Source organism: Bombina bombina, chromosome 7 (assembly GCF_027579735.1).
Source record: "Bombina bombina isolate aBomBom1 chromosome 7, aBomBom1.pri, whole genome shotgun sequence".
NCBI lineage: Eukaryota > Metazoa > Chordata > Amphibia > Anura > Bombinatoridae > Bombina > Bombina bombina.
Window position 1 is genome coordinate 189,051,259 of NC_069505.1, and position 23,477 is coordinate 189,074,735.

General features: G+C 37.9%; 1 protein-coding gene across 2 annotated transcripts in view; it reads left to right on the top strand.

Annotated features, from left to right (window-relative positions):
• ANO9 (anoctamin 9) overlaps positions 1–23,477 on the top strand; it is a 233,973-nt gene that overhangs the window by 19,564 nt on the left and 190,932 nt on the right. For both annotated transcript variants that reach the window (XM_053720509.1, XM_053720508.1), the window contains exons 4-7: positions 3,230–3,331; positions 3,689–3,825; positions 13,131–13,180; positions 20,775–20,833. In XM_053720509.1, coding sequence (XP_053576484.1) covers positions 3,230–3,331; positions 3,689–3,825; positions 13,131–13,180; positions 20,775–20,833 — 348 coding nt within the window. The remainder of the gene's footprint in view (positions 1–3,229; positions 3,332–3,688; positions 3,826–13,130; positions 13,181–20,774; positions 20,834–23,477) is intronic.

Here is a 23,477-nt window from a genome sequence, read left to right on the forward strand (position 1 = left end):
TGTATGATACAGATCACTGATGTTACCTGCAGTCTGACAGTATTGTGTATGATACAGATCACTGATGTTACCTGCAGTCTGACAGTATTGTGTATGATACAGATCACTGATGTTACCTGCAGTCTGACAGTATGCAGGTTCCTGCATTCAGTGACAGAAATGCTGCACATTCACAGATCACTGATGTTACCTGCAGTCTGATAGTATTGTGTATGATACAGATTACTGATGTTACCTGCAGTCTGACAGTATTGTGTATGATACAGATCACTGATGTTACCTGCAGTCTGACAGTATTGTGTATGATACAGATCACTGATGTTACCTGCAGTCTGACAGTATTGTGTATGATACAGATCACTGATGTTACCTGCAGTCTGACAGTATTGTGTATGATACAGATCACTGATGTTACCTGCAGTCTGACAGTATTGTGTATGATACAGATCACTGATGTTACCTGCAGTCTGACAGTATTGTGTATGATACAGATCACTGATGTTACCTGCAGTCTGACAGTATTGTGTATGATACAGATCACTGATGTTACCTGCAGTCTGACAGTATTGTGTATGATACAGATCACTGATGTTACCTGCAGTCTGACAGTATTGTGTATGATACAGATCACTGATGTTACCTGCAGTCTGACAGTATTGTGTATGATACAGATCACTGATGTTACCTGCAGTCTGACAGTATTGTGTATGATACAGTATTGTGTATGATACAGATCACTGCTGTTACCTGCAGTCTGATAGTATTGTGTATGATACAGATCAGTGATGTTACCTGCAGTCTGACAGTATTGTGTATGATACAGATCAGTGATGTTACCTGCAGTCTGACAGTATTGTGTATGATACAGATCACTGATGTTACCTGCAGTCTGACAGTATTGTGTATGATACAGATCACTGATGTTACCTGCAGTCTGACAGTATTGTGTATGATACAGATCACTGCTGTTACCTGCAGTCTGATAGTATTGTGTATGATACAGATCCGTGATGTTACTTGCAGTCTGACAGTATTGTGTATGATACAGATCAGTGATGTTACCTGCAGTCTGATAGTATTGTGTATGATACAGATTAGTGATGTTACCTGCAGTCTGACAGTATTGTGTATGATACAGATTACTGATGTTACCTGCAGTCTGACAGTATTGTGTATGATACAGATCACTGATGTTACCTGCAGTCTGACAGTATTGTGTATGATACAGATCACTGATGTTACCTGCAGTCTGACAGTATTGTGTATGATACAGATCACTGATGTTACCTGCAGTCTGACAGTATTGTGTATGATACAGATCACTGATGTTACCTGCAGTCTGACAATATTGTGTATGATACAGATCACTGATGTTACCTGCAGTCTGATAGTATTGTGTATGATACAGATTACTGATGTTACCTGCAGTCTGACAGTATTGTGTATGATACAGATCACTGATGTTACCTGCAGTCTGACAGTATTGTGTATGATACAGATTACTGATGTTACCTGCAGTCTGACAGTATTGTGTATGATACAGATCACTGATGTTACCTGCAGTCTGACAGTATTGTGTATGATACAGATCACTGATGTTACCTGCAGTCTGACAGTATTGTGTATGATACAGATTACTGATGTTACCTGCAGTCTGATAGTATTGTGTATGATACAGATTACTGATGTTACCTGCAGTCTGACAGTATTGTGTATGATACAGATCACTGATGTTACCTGCAGTCTGATCGTATTGTATATGATACAGATCACTGATGTTACCTGCAGTCTGATCGTATTGTATATGATACAGATTACTGATGTTACATGCAGTCTGATAGTATTGTGTATGATACAGATCACTGATGTTACCTGCAGTCTCATAGTATTGTGTATGATACAGATCACTGATGTTACCTGCAGTCTGACAGTATTGTGTATGATACAGATCACTGATGTTACCTGCAGTCTCATAGTATTGTGTATGATACAGATCACTGATGTTACCTGCAGTCTGACAGTATTGTGTATGATACAGATCACTGATGTTACCTGCAGTCTGACAGTATTGTGTATGATACAGATCACTGATGTTACCTGCAGTCTGACAGTATTGTGTATGATACAGATCACTGATGTTACCTGCAGTCTGACAGTATTGTGTATGATACAGATCACTGATGTTACCTGCAGTCTGATAGTATTGTGTATGATACAGATTACTGATGTTACCTGCAGTCTGACAGTATTGTGTATGATACAGATTACTGATGTTACATGCAGTCTGACAGTATTGTGTATGATACAGATTAGTGATGTTACCTGCAGTCTCATAGTATTGTGTATGATACAGATCACTGATGTTACCTGCAGTCTGATAGTATTGTGTATGATACAGATTACTGATGTTACCTGCAGTCTCACAGTATTGTGTATGATACAGATCACTGATGTTACCTGCAGTCTGACAATATTGTGTATGATACAGATCACTGATGTTACCTGCAGTCTCACAGTATTGTGTATGATACAGATCACTGATGTTACCTGCAGTCTCACAGTATTGTGTATGATACAGTATTGTACATGAATGAAATCCAAGATAGGAATATAGCAGAGTCTGGAGGATGGGGCACAGAAGGAGACTAGCCAGGTCTCTACTGCACTTCAAAATACACACCGTTTCCAGCCACCAATTCTTTAAAAATGACTTATTTCTTATGCAGGGTCCATGAGTACAAGCATACAAACAACATTTCAAGCCTGCAATAGGCCCTTAGTCATGTACAGGTTTGTCTCTTTTATACATGTGCAGCTTTCACCAATCAATCACTAGCTGAATTCTATTGCCATCATGTGGACATTAAAAAATGTACAAGTACAAACTTTCATTTTTAGTACTAATCAGTCTGGATTAGTACAAAAATTGAAAGAAAGTTTGTACTTGTACATTTTTTAATGTACAGGGTGTGAGAATACCTATACTATTATAAAGATGTTGAGCTTCATCAACCAGTACCCGTAAAGGGTTAAAATAGGCAGAGGAGGAAAAAGTGCGAAGTAATCCTTCTACTGTAGTTGTGCTCAGATGTTTATTGTACATTGTTGGTTAAAAAACACTGCATTGTACTGGATGTCATTCACATCACAATCTCTCTTACAACTGTGATAATTGCTCCATACTTTGTTGACCACAACAGAATTGTATCTCTGTTCCTTTTCTGGTTAGGATTTTATTTTGGTCAGTAAGAACAGCTCTCTGGACAGTAAGGAAGAAGGGAAGAGGCGGCTGTATCTGTCTGCGCTGGAGCAGAAACGCTTCAAGATAAAGGTCAGTACCACAGTACAGTGAATAAAACAGCATGTACTGTATTTATGTGGTGCAGAGCTATCAGGTTATATTTACATTTCTAGGTCTTTTTTTTTTTTCATATGGATTTATATACCTTCATTTATGGATATATAATATAGAAAAGTACTATGTTTTGGTTATTGTAGGGGGCTGACTGGAGATCACCAATGTTTTTAATTGTTACTAACAATATTTTTAACAAATATCAGAAGTTTAGGATACTGGTATTGATACATCACAATATATTTGTAACTATATAGGTACTGAATGATCAGCTAGCTCCCGGTAGTGAGTTGCTGCTCTGAAGCTGACTAACTATAAGTTTAATCCCTTTAGAAAGTGAGGGATGGCAACCAGATCTTCTATGGTGTTCGTGCACCACCAGATATCTTCCAGAAATACGTTCGTCTTCTGAAGAACCCAGACCGTGACAATGATCAAAACAATGAGGACAACGTGTCAACAACAAGCAGGTGAGGGCATCTCCCGAACAAAACCATAAAGAAATAAAAGCAGGATAGATGGACATTTATACTAAAGTTTGTTCCTCAAATTTGTACTGTTTCTACAGGTTAACTAAATGGTAGTAGAATGTGGACATTTCCTGTTTTATGTTTTGAACTAATTATTTTTTTTCCTAATACAAATGTTTGTAAAGTTATTTGATATACAAAAAATACAGAAATATTCTGTGTTTAATATTTCTTTCATGTAATTGGCAAGAGTCCATGAGCTAGTGACATATGGGATATACATTCCTACCAGGAGGGGGCAAAGTTTCCCAAACCTCAAAAAGCCTATAAATAAACCTCCCACCACACTCATACCTTAGTTTTACAAACTTTGCCTCCTATGGAGACGGTGAAGTAAGTTGTGCTTGATTTCTTATGTGATGGGTGCTTCAAAGCATTCTGAAGCCCAATTCCTTTCAGTGTTTGTCAGAGGGATGTGACGGGAGTATTGCCTATTGATTTTATGGTTTCACCCATGGGAAATCTATTCAAGGGCTCTCTGTAATCGGTCGCATGGATTCATTCCCTGCCTCCCTTTTTAGATCGACGTTATACTCCTATACCATTACCTCTGCTGATATTTTTGAGTACTGGTTTGACTGTCTGCTATATGTGGATGGGTGTCTTCTGGTAAGTATGTATAATTTTTAAAGACACTCTCAGCTATGTTTGGCAGTTTATATTATATTGTAAAGTTTTAAATATATGTGTTTGCTTATATGTGCCATGAGTCAGGTCTATGTATATTTCCCTTTTTTTGCAGACTATCCGTTTCAGTTTGGGAAGATTATTTTAATTTTTTCTTACCTGGGGTTCCAGTTCTTTCAATTTGACTTTGTTTTCCAAAAATTTTTGCGGGCAAACTAGGCTTGCGAGGACACAAAATGCAGTTTTTTATGGCCTCATTCTTGGCACGATTTTTTTTGGGCGCAAAGTTGCATCTATAATGACGCAAGTCTCGTCATTTCCTGCATCTTTGTTGACGTTAGTTCTTTTGGCGTGAAGTTGCGCTTGTTATGATGCGTGTTGCATAATTTCCTGGTGTTAACTTTGGCGCCAAAAAAAAATTCACTTTCTTTTGCGTCATACTTGGCGCCAGTTTTTTTTGTATATTACCCCTCTTCCTTTAATGCTTCTGGTTCTCTTTATATTTTTAAGAGCTATGATGCTTAATTTTGTTGCATCTTACTTTAGCATAAGCATTTTTTCCCATTCCTGAAACTGCTATATGAGGAAATTGGATATTTTGTTTAAATGTTTTGTTTTGTTTTTTTACATTTTGCAAGATGTCTCAGTCTGATCCTGTCTCTGATGTTGCTGTAGAAACACAGTTCTACCAAAGCTAAGTGTGTCTGTTGTAAATTAGCTGATGTTATTTCTTAAAGGGCCACTGTAAGAAAATATTTTCTATGCCTGTTACTAACTAACTACCCCAAATACGCTTTTTATCAATAGCATTTCATTAACATATCTCTACCGTATATCAGAAATCTTGTCTGCAAATTTAATTGTTTTCCAAACCCACTCCGTGGGTATCCTTTGCTCTGTACCAATCCGTTTACAAAACCTAGGTTTCAAAATGGCGCTTTAAACACAAAGTTATTGGTTTTAGTATTTTGAACATGCAGTGCTGAAAATAGTGGGCAGGATAACGTGACACCATCGGCGAATAAAATATATAACTTTTAGAACGTTATGAAACTTCGTTTTGGAGAAAATATAGGTCAGTAGGTTTTAATTAATGTTTATTAACTTTAATATGTTAGTTGTTTAGCTTAAAAATTATAACAGAAAGTAATCCTTTAAGCTCAATTATGTGGCATTTGTCATGACAAGCTGTTGAATGCTGATAATGTTTCTATTAGTACAAATACATCGTCTGTTGTTCCTTCAACATCTAATGTACCTGCTATTCCTGCAGATGTAAATAATTATATTGTTGCAGCTATAGAAAAGGCTATGTCTGCTATTCTGCCTTTAAATAAACGTAAAAGGTCTTTTAAAACTTCTCATAATTCTGATGAAATTTGTATTGACCGGCAACATACTGAAGTATCCTCTGCTGATGAGGATCTCAATTGGGTATTGAAGTGTCTAGTCCTCTTGATAACAAAGCCAGTAACAATTTAAATTCTGTTTTTAAACCTCCAATGGTTGCTCCTCAAGTTTTTCCTATTCCAGATGCTGATATGATTACTAAGGAATGGTCTAAGCCTGATTCTTCTTTTAATCCTTCTAGGTTTAAGAAGTCGTATCCTTTACCTGTGGCTAATTTAGATTTTTTGGAAAAAGTCCCTAAAGTTGATGGGGCTATTTTCACTTTTGCCAAACGTACTACTATTCCTATGGAAGATAGTACTTCTTTTAAGGATCCTTTAGACAGGAAGATTGAATCTTATCTCAGAAAAGCTTATTTACATTCTGGTAATATACTTAGACCTGCTATTTCTATGGCTGATGTGGCTGCTGCTTCCACTTTTTGGTTGGACAGTTTAGCTCGTCGGGTAGAAGATTCTGATTTGTCTAGCATTGTTCTTCTGCTTAAACATGCTAATCATTTCATTTGTGATGCTATATTTGACATTATTAAGATCGATGTTAAATCTATGTCTTTAGCTATTTTAGCTAGAAGAGCTTTATGGCTTAAATATTGGAATGCTGACATGGTGTCTAAATCTAGATTACTATCTCTATCTTTCCAGGGTAAGAATTTATTTGGTTTTCAATTGGATTCTATTATTTCCACTATCACTGGGGGGAAGGGAGTTTTTTTTACCCCAAGATAAAAGTCTAAGGGTAAATTTAAGACTCCTAATCATTTTCGTTCCTTTCGTCAGAATAAAGAACAAAAACATATTCCTTCCCCTAAGGCCTCTGGTTCCAATTGGAGACCATCTTCAAATTGGAATAAGACCAAGCCTTATAAAAAAGCAAATCCAGCCCCCAAAACTGTATGAAGGTACGGCCATCAATCCAGTTCAGCTGGTGGGGGGCAGATTGAAATTATTTCAGGAAATTTGGACAAGTTCTGTTCAGAATCAGTGGATTCAGAATATTGTGTGTCAAGGGTATCTAATAGGTTTCAGGATAAGACCTCCCGTGGAACGATTCTTTCTTTCTCATTTTCCAACAAATCCTATGAAGGCTCAAGCTTTTCTAAAATGTGTTTCAGATCTAGAACTTTCAGGGGTGATTGTACCATTTCCTCTCCAGGAACAGGGTTTGGGGTTCTATTCAAATCTATTCATTGTCCCAAAGAAAGAATTCTTTCAGAAAAAGTTCTGGATATGAAGTTTTGTAAGAGTCCCAACTCTTAAGATGGTGAGTATAAGGACTATTCTGCCTTTTGGTTCAGCAAGGGCATTTTATGTCAACAATAGACTTACAGGATGCTTATCTTCATATTCCAATTCATCCAAACCACTATCGGTTTCTGAGATTCTCTTTTCTAGACAAGCATTACCAATTTGTCGCTCTTCCATTTGGCCTAGCGACCACTCCAAGAATCTTTTCGAAGGTTCTCTGTGCCCTTCTATCTGTAATCGGAGAGCAGGGTATTACAGTGTTTCCTTATTTGGACGATATCTTGGTACTAGCTCAGTCTTTTCATTTTTATCAAAATCTCACAAGAAACAACTAGTGTGGTTTCTTCAAAGGCATGGTTGGAGGATCAATTTACAAAAGAGTTTCTTGATTCCTCAAACAAGGGCCACCTTTTTAGGTTTCCAGATAGATTCAGCGTCCGTGACTCTGTATTTAACAGACAAGAGGCAAATTAAATTGGTTTTAGTTTGACTAAACCTTCAGTCTCGATCATTCCCTTCAGTGGCTTGTGCATGGAAGTTTTAGGTCTTATGACTGCAGCATCGGTCATGATCCCCCTTTACTTGTTTTCATATGAGATCTCTGCAGCTATGCATGCTGAATTATTGGTGCAGGGATTATACTCGGATATCACAACTGATATACTTAAATAGAATAGTGGGCATTCAACTCTCTCTGTCTTGGTGGTGGACCATCACCGTATTGTTCAAGGGGCCTTTTTGTTCATCATTCCTGGACTGTGATCTCAATGGATGCAAGTCTTACAGGTTGGGGAGCTGTCTGGGGGTCTCTGACAGAACAAGAGGTTTGGAACCCTCAAGAGGTGAGGTTACCAATCAATATTTTAGAACTTCGTGCTATCTTCAGAGCTCTTCAGGCTTGGCCTCTATTAAACAGAGAACTTTTCATTTGTTTTGTTTTCAGTCAGACAATATCACAACAGCGGCATATGTCAATCATCAGAGAGCGACTTGCAGCTCTTTAGCAATGAAAGAAATATCTCAGATACTTTCTTGGGTGGAGTTCAACTCTTGTCTAATTTCTGTGATTCATATTCCAGGTGTAGACAATTGGGAAGCGGATTATCTCAGTCGTCAGACTTTGCATCCGGGGGAGTGGTCTCTCCATCCAGATGTGTTTCATCAGATTGTGCAGATGTGAGGTCTTCCAGAAATAGATCTGATGGCCTCCGGTTTGAATAACAAACTTCCCAGATATCTTTCCAGATCCAAGTATCCTCAGGCGGAGATGGTGAATGCTTTAGCAGTTCCTTGGTTTTTACCAACCTGCTTAAATTTTCCCGCCTCTAGTTCTTCCAAGGGTGATCTCCAAGATCATAATGGAACAATCTCATGTGTTTCTGGTAGCACCAGCATGGCTTCACAGGTTTTGGTATGCGGCTTTTGCCTGGATGTCCAGTTGCCAACCTTGGCCACTTCCTTTAAAGCCAGACCTTCTGTCTCAAGGGTCGTTTTTCCATCAGGATCTCTAAATTTGAAGGTATGGAAATTTAACGCTTAGTTCTTAATCACTGAGTCAGAGAAACTTTTATGACTAACACTATGTTACAGGCTCGTAAGCCTGTTTCGAGGAAGATTTATTATCGGGTTTGGAAAACCTATATTTCATGGTGCTCCTCTCATAATTTTTCCTGGCATTCTTTTAGAATTCCTAGGATGTTAGTTTCTTCAGGATGGTTTGGATAAGGGTTTGTTTGCAAATACTTTAAAGGGGCAAATATCTGCTCTTTCTGTCTTATTTCATAGAAATATTGCTAAACTTCCTGATATTCACTGTTTTGTTCAGGCTTTGGTTCGTATCAAACCAGGAGTCTCAATTTGGTTTTAAGGATTTTGCAGGCTCCTCCTCTTGAGCCAATGCATTCTTTGGATATTAAACTACTTTCTTGGAAAGTGTTATTTCTTTTGGCTATCTCTTCTGCTAGAAGAGTTTCAGAGTTGTCAGCTCTCTTGTAAGTCTCCTTATCTGATTTTCCATCAAGATAAAGCTGATTTTTTTTTTTTTTGTATAAAAGCACTTTGTTTTTTCCGGTTCCTCTTTTTGTATGCTTTTTTACTCCTTTTTACACCTCACTACTTGGCTATATGTTAAACTAAGGTATGAGTGTGGTGGGAGGTGTATTTTACAGGCATTTTGAGGTTTAGAAGACTTTGCCCCCTCCTGGTAGGAATGTATATCCCATACGTCATTAGCTCATGGACTCTTGCCACTATGAAAGAAATGAACTTATCAGATAAGTTCTTACAAAATTATGTTGTTACAAGAGTTCCTGGCACTTCAAGTTATAGTGAAATGATATATTGTCAAATGAAATTATTGCCGTTAATAGCAACTGTAATGATTTAATTTGACAATATGTCATCTCATTATAACTTGATATCCTAATCAGGTTCTTGGTATTAACGTCCATATGTATAAAGCACATTCAACGTCCATTTGTAATGCACTTCTGCAGTAAGCTTTAAAACATATATTTATCTTTCTCTTTTTCTTCCTGAAAGAACCTATCAGAATGTAACATACAGACAAAGCCAACACCACTAGTTTTTATGCCGTGCTGACCATAGGATTAATGTGTATAGTATATTTTCTGCTACTCTAGGCTAATACCTTTCTATCACTTTCTAATAGACTTATACATGGGTCTTTCAGACAAACTGAATTTTTGCTTAACACCCCATTTTCTTCCCCCACTGTTAATCATTCACTTCCCACCACTACAACCTTGCTGTACAATCTTATTTTTTTCATCTCTCTCATTCTCTTTAAGATCCCTCATACTAAAGTACCCCCATACCTCAGATTCTTACACACTGTCAACATAACAGGTTTGTAGTAAGTGGAGAAGGAAATCATTTAACTGATGTTAACCACCACAGAGCAGGAAGGGCAGGTGTAGGAGAAGTAGCAGCAGGCTGCAGAGTTACTGAACTAGGTAGGCCTCACAATACATAAACTTCATAAATACACCTCCAGTGAAGGAAGAGGACAAATGCATGCCTAGAGTCTCTTGGACACAGCGGCCAGCAGTTCCCTAAGGAGGATGTGCACCACAAAACAGGAAGGGCAGGAGCAGACCGCAGAGTTACTGAACTAGGTTGGCCTCTGGTACACAAACTTCAAAAATACACCTCAAATGGAGGAGGACAAACACATGCTTAGAGTCCCTTGCACACAGTGGCCAACAGTTTGTTATGATTTTTATTTGACTACCACAAAGCAGGAAGGGCTAGTTCAGGAGAGGCAGAGTTACCTAAGTGGCAGCAGGGTAACTGAAGTAAGCCTCAGATTATAGAACACAAATACCAAAAATACACCTCTCAGGAAGGTGAACAAACATGTGCCTAGAGAGTTCCTTGAAAAGAGCAGCTAGCAGGTCTTTAAGGATTTGGTATTGACTGATGACAACCACAGAGCATGGAAGGGCAAGGGCGGCAGAGTTACTGAAGTAGGCCTCTGGATTATAGTACACCAACCCTATAAATTCACCTCTAAGGAAAGGGGCAAGTGGAGTGAAATAATATGGGTGAAATGTAATAAAGTTTTCACATTCCACACCTGCTCCGTTAAACTCTTTTGAAGTTTTTCTTGTAAACTCAATTCAGAGATCTGTTTACAAAATCCTTGTGAAATTATTTTGATGTGAGCATAAGCAGTATCTCTCAGAAACCCAACGTAAACAGAAGCAATAGATTCACAATGCTTTTGGTGAAGGGAGGGAACTTCGGGGAGATGCACAAATGGTGGAATTTGCATCAGTTACTGTTGCGACCACGGTCTTGCACGTTTCTTTTTACTAACAATGTGTGTACTTCACTTTTTGGCAAAACACCTTTTATGACTTCCAGGCCAACCTCCAGCCTGATACTGTCTTCATGAACTCCTGCCTCTACAACATAGGTATGACTTAAAACAAATAGAAGAATCCAAGACAAAGCAAACAAAGAGATGTTCCAAAACTCTGTTGCACACTGTGCCTAGCTGTTCCCTAATGATTTGTCATTGATTGATGACCACCCCAGAGGAAGAGCAGCAGCATTTCTGAAGTAGGCCATCCTCTAGATTTTAGTGTACCAACCATATACATAAACCTTCAAGGTAGGCAAAGGCAAAAAGACATGCCAAAACGTTGAATTCCAGTTAAATCTAAACCATTAAAGCCAAACATTATCTTCCCAGTGTTTGTAATCCAAACTTACATTTGGATGCTTCAGTTCTAGCAAGTAAATGCTTATTCCTTGGTCTGCTTTTACAAAACTGCATTTCAGTTAAACACAAGAAATAACGCTGCAGTGTAGAAGTATTGCAGGCTACTTCCACAGCAGTGTTAAAAATAGTAACCTTCTTAGGCAGGAACAGGAGAAGGAAGGGCTTCTTAAACAAGACAACATCACTACTAGGTGAAAACTGACTTTGGAGATGGTGGAACATTGGAGCAGCAACCATGGTCTCAAAGTATCCCTAATAGGCCAGGTTTTCATTATAGCTGAACTAGAGCACGGGTGTAATACACAGCTGATGGGCTACAGCAGATTAGTAATCATGGTTACTGATCATCTGATTATTTCACATGTGCTCTAGTTCAGCTATAACAAAAACCTGGCCTGTGGGTGTACATGAGGCCCTTGGTTGTTGAAGACCTGAGAAACACTGCTCCATGCTATGGCTTCCTGTCAATATTTGGGATCGGGAGCCCATTAGGCAGAGTTGAATGGATCAAGCTTCCTGTTCAGCATGCCCAATTCAGCAAGCAATATGGAAATTTCTGTTAAATAAGTGGCCCAGCACTTAATTTCTAAAGGAGTTAATTCAGCATTGCTGCCTTATTTTAGAGTGGGTGATGATCTTCTCTTACAAAATGGTTATGCTGCAATAAGAGCCTACATTCATAAGTCTTGCTTACATTACTCCACTACTAGTGGAGATGGCAACTGACAACATGGGTAGTGATTGACACTGATGCACTTACTGGTTGCTCTACAACTGGAAATGATGGTGGCAATAGAAATAATCAATGTAAATAGATACTGCTGGTCTAAAACCCTCAATGCAGACTCTGTAGTAGGATATCCTCCTTCACTACTCATTACTTCATTACTCTGGTCCAGAGTAACGGAAGGCTATAGAAGACAGTTAGAAGTCTGAATAATATATCCTCATTGGCCAAACCAGATACTGGGCAAATCTATTCAATAATTCCCTCTTCTTCCTAACTGCTTTGCACAATGGGATTATCTACTTCTACTACTTCAACGCCTGTCCTGCTGCTGCTGGGAGACAATTTTCTGGTTCTGATAAAACCACCCAGCTACTGCTATAAAATATGGAGGAAATCGGGAGAGGGGCAGAACTAGAAGTAGTAGAACTGATGGTGACACTGGGGTGAACTCTGGTTAGGTGGTTTTGGGAATAGGCAGTTGATGTGTACATGAAGGCTGCTTGGTAACCTAAGACCCCCTCCTGATCATACTACTAGGTCAAACAATGTCAATTCAGCATCATGTATGTATTGTGCCACCAATCAGCAAGCCATTACCCAGGGGCTGAACCAAAAATGGGTCAGCTCCTAACCTTACATTTCTGCTTTTTCAAATAAAGATAGCAAGTAAAGAAAAATTGATAATAGGAGTAAATTAGAAAGTTGCTTAAAATTGCACGCATCTGAATCGTGAAAGAAAAAATTAGGTTCAGCATCCCTTTAACTAATAAAGTGTTGCATAATCACACACTCCTAAGTCTTGACTTCCTCCTAAACACATATAATTTTATAATGTAACAATTTCCTAATACGCTAAACACTTTATAATATACAGTTAGCAAAAAGATCAGTATAAGTGTAGCAATGTGAATATCACTACCATGTTATTGACACAAATCGTAATCATTATCAAAGTTACCAAAATATTTTATTTCTCTCCTAGGATCAGAATTGTCCATTTCATTTTGTACAATACCGGTAGCAGCCAGACAGGTAAGCAGGAACCGGTATCTGGCTACAGATAACTGATTTGTAGTCAAGTTAGAGATCTATTTCCAAAATTTTAGTAATGCATTACAAAGTCCTAAGTCCAAAGACTTCTACTGTATTTTGGAGTTGGTGGAAACCTCACAGAAGTATTCAGGAGGCTGTCGTCTTATAAACTTTACATACCCCTTCCTTTTTCTGCTACTGTAAGATATGTCTCTACCTATACAGTCTAAGACTTTACAGGGCTATGTATTTTTTTTTTTTTATTTTTTTACACAGATGAAGAAAGAAGACCCCTGGCAGTTAGCGAATACCTCTCATACCACCCCTATAGACATTCCTGTTGTGGAAAAGCCCTTTTTTATTCTTATTAGAACCAAACTTTAAGGATATTATTGGTGGGAAAATGATTTTCACCATATGGATAGGACGTAATAGTATATGGAGCAGTAAGGTTTTGTGCCATAAAACTACTACTCAAAATGTGCCGCCCTTGTTGCCTTAGGTTAACATGTGCTTTATATTGGGTTCTTTTATTCCAAGTAGTCCTATTTTTTTATTGTGTTGTAAAATGAATGATTTATGTTCCGCTTTCAGGGGAAGATCGCTTTCCATCTTGATGTTTTAGACATCTTTTCAAGCTTTTGAAAAGAATTTTCCTCTTTGGGATTTAAATTTAGCTCTTCAGGTTTTTCTGCATTACCCCTTTAAAGTAATGCATAGGATGTCATTGACTTTTTGGGCCAAGTTTGACAAACTCCTGTTGGCTCTTTCAGTGGCTATTAGTGTTTTTAGCGATGGATGCTCTGCTTTTACTGTCTAAAACAGTTACCGGATGTGAGTAGAGTTGTCACATTATTTTTTTGCAAGTTAATATAGATGTCAGAACAACTGGTCGGTCGTTGTCCATTTTTGTGGTTACATTAAGACACCTAATTGAAATGCTTCTTTGTCCTCTTTGATATAGTTCGTGATCCTTTTAGTTGATAATAAAAAATGCCTTTGAAGGTAAAGGCACATTCTACAGTTCCATATCGGGCTAAAAGCCACAAACCTACGTGTTATAACTCTACAAAGTTGTCATATATTTGCTCTTGCATACTATTACTTTGTTGAAGCATTACAATTATTTTCTTTCATGTAATTGGCAAGAGTCCGTGAGCTAGTGACGTATGGGATATACAATCCTACCAGGAGGGACAACGTTTCCCAAACCTCAAAATGCCTATAAATACACCCCTCACCACACCCACAATTTAGTTTTACAAACATTGCCTCCTATGGAGGTGGTGAAGTAAGTTTGTGCTAAGATTTCTACGTTGACATGCGCTTCTCAGCTTTTTTGAAGCCCGATTCCTCTGAGTACAGCGAATGTCAGAGGGATGTGAAGAGAGTATCACCTATTGAATGCAATGATTTTCCTCACGGGGATCTATTTAATAGGTTCTCTGTTATCGGTCAGAGAGATTAATCTCCTACCTGCCTTTTCAGATGGACGATTATACTCTCATATACCATTACCTCTACTGATAACTGTTTCAGTAGTGGTTTGGCTATCTACTATATGTGGATGGGCAGTCTTTTTTGGTAAGTATGTTTTTTATTACTTAAGACACCCCAGCTATGGTCTGTCACTTTATGCATTTATATAAAGTTCTAAATATATGTATTGCACTTATATTTGCCATGAGTCAGGTTCATGTATTTCCTTGTGCAGACTGTCAGTTTCATATTTGGGAAATAAACATATTAAGAAATATTTTTTTCTTACCTGGGGTTTAGTCTTTTTTTCAAATTGACTACTTTTTTCTTACAAATTGCGGGCAGCATTAGGCCCGCGGGTGCGCCAAATGCTAGACTTTATTGCGTCATTCTTGGCGCCAGAAATTTTTGGCGTGAAAAGTACGTCCGTTGACGCAAATTTGTCATTTCCGGCGTTGTAGTTGACGCGGAAGCCTTACACACGGTTGCGTTGTTAGTGACGCAAGTGTGTAATTTCCGGATATTATTGGCGCCAAAAATTATTTCTTACGTTGTGCGTCATACTTGGCGCCAAATTTTTCATTAGTTTTATACCCCATTGCTGTTTGCCTCTTGCCTTTTTCTATATCAGAGGGCTATGCTGTTTGCATTTTTCCCATTCCTGAAACTGTCATATAAGGAATTGATCATTTTGCTTTCTATGTTGTTTTTTCTTTTACATTTTGCAAGATGTCTCAATCTGATCCTGCCTCAGAAGTATCTGTTGGAACTTTGCTGCCTGACATCGGTTCTACCAAAGCTAAGTGCATTTGTTGTAAGATTGTGGAAATTATATCTCCGAATGTCATTTGTAAATAAACTTTTACATGCTTAGAATGTATCCATCAGTAATAGTGCATTGCCAGTTGCAGTTCCATCAACTTCTATTGTACATGATATACCTATGAATTTTAAAGAATTTGTTACTGATTCTATTCAGAAGGCTTTGTCTGCATTTCCGCCTTCTAATAAACGTAAAAGGTCTTTTAAAACTTCTCATTCAGTTGATGAAATTTCATATGACCAACAATATAATGATTTATCCTCCTCTGATTAGGATCTGTCTGATTCAGAAGATCCCTCCTCAGATATTGACACTGACAAATCTACTTATTTGTTTAAAATAGAGTATATTCGTTCTTTGTTAAAAGAAGTGTTAATTACTTTGGATATTGAGGAAGCTAGGTCTCTTGACATTAAGACTAGTAAACGTTTAAATGCTGTTTTTTTTAACCTCCTGTGGTTACTCCAGAGGTTTTTCCTATTCCTGATGCTATTTCTGATATGATTTCTAAGGAATGGAGTAAGCCAGGTACTCTTTTTATTCCTTCTTCAAGGTTTAAAAAATTGTATCCTTTACCAGCAATTTCTATAGAGTTTTGGGAAAAGATCCCCAAAGTTGATGTGGCTATCTCTACTCTTGCTAAACGTACCACTATTCCTATGGAAGATAATACTTCTTTTAAAGATCATTTATATAGGAAACTTGAATCCTATCTAAGGAAAGCGTATTTATATTCAGGTCATCTTCTCACGCCTGCAATTTCTTTGGCTGATGTTGCTGCTGCATCAACTTTTTGGTTGGAGAATTTAGCGCAACAAGAATTGGATTCTGACATATCTAGCATTGTTCGCTTACTGCAACATGCTAATCATTTTATTTGTAATGCCATTTTTGATATTATCAAAATTGATGTTAGATCCATGTCTTTAGCTATTTTAGCTAGAAGAGCTTTATGGCTTAAATCTTGGAATGCTGATATGACATTATTATCTCTTTCTTTCCAAGGTAATAATTTATTTGGTTCTCAGTTGGATTCTATTATTTCAACTGTTACTGGAGGAAAGGGGATTTTTCTGCTTCAGGATAATAAAAAAAAACTAAGGGTAAATCTAAGGCTTCTAACAGTTTTCGTTCCTTTCATCAAAAAAAGGAACAAAAATCTAATCCTTCCCCCAATGAATCTGTCTCCAATTGGAAGCCTTCCTCAAATTGGAATAAATGCAAGCCTTTTAAAAAAGTCAACACCTAAGTCCGCATGAAGGTGCGGCCCTCATTCCAGCTCAGCTGGTAGGGGGCAGATTAAGGTTTTTCAAGGATTTTTGGATAAATTCTGTCCAAAATCAATGGTAAGACCTCCTGTGAGAAGATTTTTTCTCTCACGTATCCCAGCAAATACAGTAAAAGCTCAGGCTTTCCTGAAGTGTGTTTCAGACCTGCAGTCTTCAGGGGTAATCATGCCGGTTCCTTTTCACGAACAAGGTCTGGGGTTTTATTCAAATCTATTCATTGTCCCAAAGAAGGAAAATTCATTCAGACCAGTTCTGGATCTGAAAATTTTGAATAGTTATGTAAGAGTACCAACTTTCAAGATGGTGACTATAAGGACTATTCTGATTTTTGTTCAGCAAGTACATTATATGTCTACAATAGACTTTCAGGATGCATACCTTCATATTCTGATTCATCCAGAACATTTTCAGTTCCTGAGATTCTCTTTTCTAGGCAAGCATTACCTATTTGTTGCTCTTCCGTTTGGCCTAGCAACAGCTCCAAGAATCTTTTCAAAGGTTCTAGGTGCCCTACTCTCTGTAATCAGAGAACAGGGTATTGCGGTGTTTCCTTATTTGGACGATATCTTGGTTCTAGCTCAGTCTTTACGTTCTGCAGAATCTCACACAAATCAACTAGTGTTTCTTCAAAAACATGGTTGGAGGATCAATTTACCAAAAAGTTTCTTGATTCCTCAGACAATGGTCACCTTTTTAGGTTTCCAGTTAGATTCAGTGTCCATGACTCTGTCTCTAACAGACAAGAGACGTTTGAAATTGGTTGCAGCTTGTTGGCACCTTCAGTCTCAGTCATTCCCTTCAGTGGCTATGTGCATGGAAGTTTTAGGCCTCATGACTGCAGCATCGGACGCGATTCCTTTTGCTCGTTTTCACATGAGACCTCTCCAGCTTTGTATGCTGAATCAATGGTGCAGGGATTATACAAAGATATCACTGTAAATATCCTTAAATCCCAATGTTTGACACTCTCTGACGTGGTGGTTAAATCACCAGTGTTTAGTTCAAGGGGCTTCCTTTGTTCGGCCAACCTGGACTGTGATCACTACAGACGCAAGTCTTTCAGTTTGGGGAGCTGTTTGGGGATCTCTGACAGCACAAGGGGTTTGGAAATCTCAAGAGGCGAGATTACCAATCAATATTTTAGAACTCCGTGCAATTCTCAGAGCTCTTCAGTTTTGGCCTCTGTTGAAGAGAGAACCATTCATTTGCTTTCAGACAGACAATATCACAACTGTGGCATATGTCAATCATCAGGGTGGGACTCACAGTCCCCTAGCTATGAAAGAAGTATCTCGGATACTTGCTTGGGCGGAGTCCAGCTCCTGTCAATTTTTGCTGTGCATATCCCAGGTGTTGACAATTGGGAGGCGGATTATCTCAGCCGTCAGACTTTACATCCAGGGAAGTGGTCTCTCCATCCAGATGTGTTTTCTCAGATTGTTCAGATGTGGGGTCTTCCAGAGATAGATCTCATGGCCTCTCATCTAAACAAGAAACTTCCCAGATACCTGTCCAGGTCCAGGGATGTTCAGGCAGAAGCAGTGGATGCGCTGAAACTTCCTTGGTGTTATCATCCTGCTTACATTTTCCCGCCTCTAATTCTTCTTCCAAGAGTGATATCCAAAATTATCATGGAACAATAGTTTGTGTTGCTGGTGGCTCCAGCATGGCCACACAGGTTTTGGTATGCAGATCTTGTTCGGATGTCCAGTTGCCAATCTTGGCCACTTCCGTTAAGGCCGGACCTACTGTGTCAAGTTCCGTTTTTCCATCAGGATCTCAAAACATTAAATTTGTAGGTATGGAAATTGAACGCTTAGTACTTAATAATAGAGGTTTCTCTGACTCAGTGATTACTATGTTACAAGCTGGTAAATCTGTCTCTAGAAAGATTTATTATCGAGTTTGGAAGACTTATATTTCATGGTGTTCTTCTCATAAATTCTCTTGGCATTCTTTTAGAATTCCAAGAATTTTACAGTTTCTTCAGGATGGTTTGGATAAGGGTTTGTCTGCAAGTTCATTGAAGGGACAAATCTCTGCTCTTTCAGTTTTGTTTCACAGAAAGATTGCTAAACTTCCTGATATTCACTGTTTTGTACAGGCTTTAGTTCGTATTAAGCCTGTCATTAAATCAATTTCTCCTCCTTGGAGTCTTAATTTGGTTTTAAAGGCGTTACAGGCTCCTCCGTTTGAGCCTATGCATTCTTTGGACATTAAACTACTTTCTTGGAAAGTGTTGTTCCTTTTGGCCATCTTTTCATCAAGATAAGGTGGTTTTGTGGACTTCATTTAAATTTTTACCTAAAGTTGTGAATTCTAACAACATTAGTAGATAAATTGTTGTCCCTTCCTTGTGTCCTAATCCTAAGAATTCTTTGGAAAAATCCTTACATTCTTTGGATGTGGTGAGAGCTTTGAAATATTATGTTGAAGCTACTAAAGATTTCAGGAAGACTTCTAGTCTATTGTTTATATTATCTGGTCCTAGGAAAGGCCAGAAGGCCTCTGCTATTTCCTTGGCTTCTTGGTTAAAGCTTTTCATTCTTCAAGCTTATTTGGAGTCGGGTCAGGCCCCGCCTCAGAGAATTACAGCTCATTCTACTAGATCAGTCTCCACTTTGTGGGCTTTTAAGAATGAAGGGTCAGTTGATCAGATTTGCAAAGTGGTAACTTGGTCCTCTTTGCATACATTTACTAAATTCTACCATTTTGATGTATTTGCTTCTTCTGAAGTAGTCTTTGGCAGAAAAGTTCTTCAGGCAGCTGTTTCAGTTTGATTCTTCTGCTGATGTTTTAAGTTTTTTTTCTTTTCATTATGAGAATAACTTTTATTTTGGGTTGTGGATTATTTTTTTCAGCGGGAAATGGCTGTTATTTATTTTTATCCCTCCCTCTCTAGTGACTCTTGAGTGGAGTTCCACATCTTGGGTATTGATATCCCATACGTCATTAGCTCATGGACTCTTGCCAATTACATGAAAGAAAACATAATTTATGAAAGAAGTTACCCGATAAATGAATTTCTTTCATATTGGCAAGAGTCCATGAGGCCCACCCTTTTTATGGTGGTTATGATTTTTTTTGTATAAAGCACAATTATTTCCAAATTCCTTTGTTGATGCTTTTTACTCTTTTCTTTATCACCCCACTTCTTGTCTATTCATTAAACTGAATTGTGGGTGTCGTGAGGAGTGTATTTATAAGCATTTTGAGGTTTGGGAAACTTTACCCCTCCTGGTAGGATTGTATAATATCCCATACATCACTAGCTCATGGACTCTTGCCAATATGAAGGAAATGAATTTATCAGGTAAATTCTTACATAAATTATGTTTTTGCACCTTCAAAGGCAGCTTTTACAAGATAGTTCCTGCACACACGATGTCTTGACATAATTCTGTGTTTCTTTATTCTCACCACACTAGTTCCTGAATCATTGTCACTATGAGAGTGATGTGTGTGTATATACACTTACTGATATATAAATATCTTCACTACCAGTATAGCAACATATGAAGTCTTCCCAGACACGAGTGTGTGTGTGTGTTTGGTCTGACTTTCCAGAGCTGTGTTTAGAGCTCAGGACTCCACTTTCTGCATTGTTTCCCCAAATATCTTCTGACTTGACTGGACATGAACATAAGCAGGAGGAGAAAAGGGAGAATTATAGGAAGATAAATATGTCTGAAGACTATTGGAAGGTTTCTACCTTTAATGCACAGGGCAATAAAACTCACCCGTTCTTGAATATGTTACCACTTATGTTGTTCTATGAAGAAGCAGCATGTTTCACTTGTATGTAGTCTGTGTCTGTCTCTCTACCATCCTCTCTTTCCCCCCTCTCCTTCATCCTCTATTTTTCTCTCCATACCGGTCTCCTCCATTCTCTTTTCTTCTAACTTTTCCTTTTCTTCATGCCTCAATTCTTTTTTCTCCATATACTGGTTTTGATCATGATGCTGAGTCTATTTGTCATAGTTACTTTCTGCTTTTCCTTCAGAGAAACTGGATCATCTCATAACACTTGGGGTTTTTGAGACCGCTTTCCCTTTACATAATGTAAGTCAGAATCCTGTTTGTCCTGTTCTGCTGCCGCATTACAATACTACCTTCTGCTAATATTTATGAGTCAATCATCATAGGAACCGCAATGCTGAAGTGAAGTCACTTTGTTTAATGATGTGCTGCTTTGATTTACCATTAATGTATTGTCTAATCAAGTTGTGGTGTCTGTTTAGTATAGTTTGTGACATGATCTAATGACATCATAATTAATAGTTTGTTGTTAAGTGACAGTTCCATGTTAGACAAATAAAAGTGTAATAAAAATCAATACATATTAATAACTCTCATGTAGTGATTCACCTGTCAAAAAATTGTGTGTGTGTGTATATATATATATATATATATATATATATATATATATATATATATATATATATATATATATATATATATATATATATATATATATATATATGCAAAACTAATGTTATCCTTTAGTACCCCCAACAGGCCAGGTTTTTATTGTAGCTGAACTAGAGCACAGGTGAAATAATCAACTGATGGGTAAGACCAGGTTAAAGATTTGTATAGAAACATTTTTGTAATATACATATATTCCCAAAAATGCTTTTAATAAAAGCTATAGCTGTTTCAAAAGTGTATTTAAGTATGCACCGTGCACCAGCATTTTATACACAGCTCTTGCTCAGAGAGCCTAAGATGCTTGTACCATCTGGTAATGATTCAGTTTAATTGCTGACAGGGTACAAGCCCTACTGGTGCTCTGAGCAACTGCAGTATTTTAATGCTTGTGCACTGAGACTATCTAGATATGCTTCACATGCACGTGCAGAGAAACATGTTGTGAAAAAGCCCCTTTTCTAATATTGGGTCAGTGACTTAAATCTGTGTCAGGCTTTTCCTTTTATATACCATTTACCTTATTTAAAGAATGATACTTACACCAGTCTTATATAAGGATGAAATTATTAAATTACAGAACTATACATGAGTGGTGAGAGAAGCGTCTAACATACAAGGCTTTATTCTTCTAATCTATCTACACTATAATGTGTGCATGCAAAGGAAGATGAAGTCTCTCTTTTACCTAGGTGTATTTGTCCTTCCTTTTTCCTTCATTCAAGCTGCTTCTCAAAACATATTTATAGCCAAGCAGCCACACCATGAAGACAGTCCCAGCCAATCAAATCCATTCATCTTCTGTTTTATAACAATTCATCTGTTGAGTTAACTGCCTATAGATGTCGCTGTGGTCCAAGAAATTAGTTTTCCTAATGCCATCTGACCTTTGTGACTTAGTGATGTTGCAAACCTAAAATTTTGCGTTGGCGAACGCGAACTTCTGAAACTGTTAGTGAACGGGCGAACCGCCATAGACTTCAATAGGCAGGCGAATTTTAAAACCCACAGGGACTCTTTCTGGCCACATTAGTGATGGAAAAGTTGTTTCAAGGGTACTAACACCTGGACTGTGGCATGCCGGAGGGGGATCCATGGCAAAATTCCCACGGAAAATTACATAGTTGATGCAGAGTCTAGTTTTAATCCATAAAGGGCATAAATCACCTAACATTCCTAAATTGTTTGGAATAACGTGCTTTAAAACATCAGGTATGATGTTGTATCAATCAGGTAGTGTAAGGGTTACGCCCGCTTCACAGTGACAGACCAAACTCCCCGTTTAAAGGGACAGTCTACACCAGAATTTTTATTGTTTTAAAAGATAGATAATCCCTTTATTACCCATTTCCCAGTTTTGCATAACTAACACATTTTATAATAATATATACTTTTTTTTTTTTATATATATTTATTAAGGCAAACAAACAGATACAGCAATCAAAAAGAAATGAAGGGTAACATCTCCAGAACAATGATACAGGACACTAGTCTAGTACAACTATACATCACATAGTAAAGTGTAAATTATGACAGAGTATCACCCTTCATCAATGCCTCTTTTTATAATAATTAAGCACTCTAGTGTCCTCGATAAAATAGAGATCCCCTCATGGGATCTGGCAACTAAATCAAACTGAAGACATCTTCCAGGAATTCACAAAGTCCTCATCATATGCTGGTAAAATCATCATGGAATAAGCTTACTTTACGCTTATGTAAGTAACATGTCATGTGGTAGAGGCAAACTTTGGGTTAAAGATACAGTCTCAATCAAAAAATGCAAAAGGGGCATCAGAGTTTCTCTGTAAGTGAAAAACAGTAATTTACCAAAATAGAGCTCAGGTGCCACTACAACCATAACTCAACATTTACATTGAACTTTTATAAAAACATAGACATCAGTTAACTTATTATTTTTGATAGTTATCAGAAAACTCGAGTATGAGAAACAAGGAATAATATATTAAATTAAGGCCCAAAGAGCCTTTTCTTATGATTGCAGGGGAAAACTTAACAATGACACTTCGGATTAAGCAGAGACTGCTCAACTCTGCCAAAGGGGGGTGGGGAGGAGAAAGTATTCATCCCTACCTCACCAGAGTGGTTGTGGGGGGAGAGATAGGCCAGCAACAATACATCCTATTATTACTGCTGGATACTATAACCAACAATTGAATAGGCTCTGGTATTACTAAGAGAGTACCCAAGGAATTTTAGATGCGGCCAGTTTCCAGGTGTTCACATGCTGAGAGGTGTTCTATATGTGATGCATATT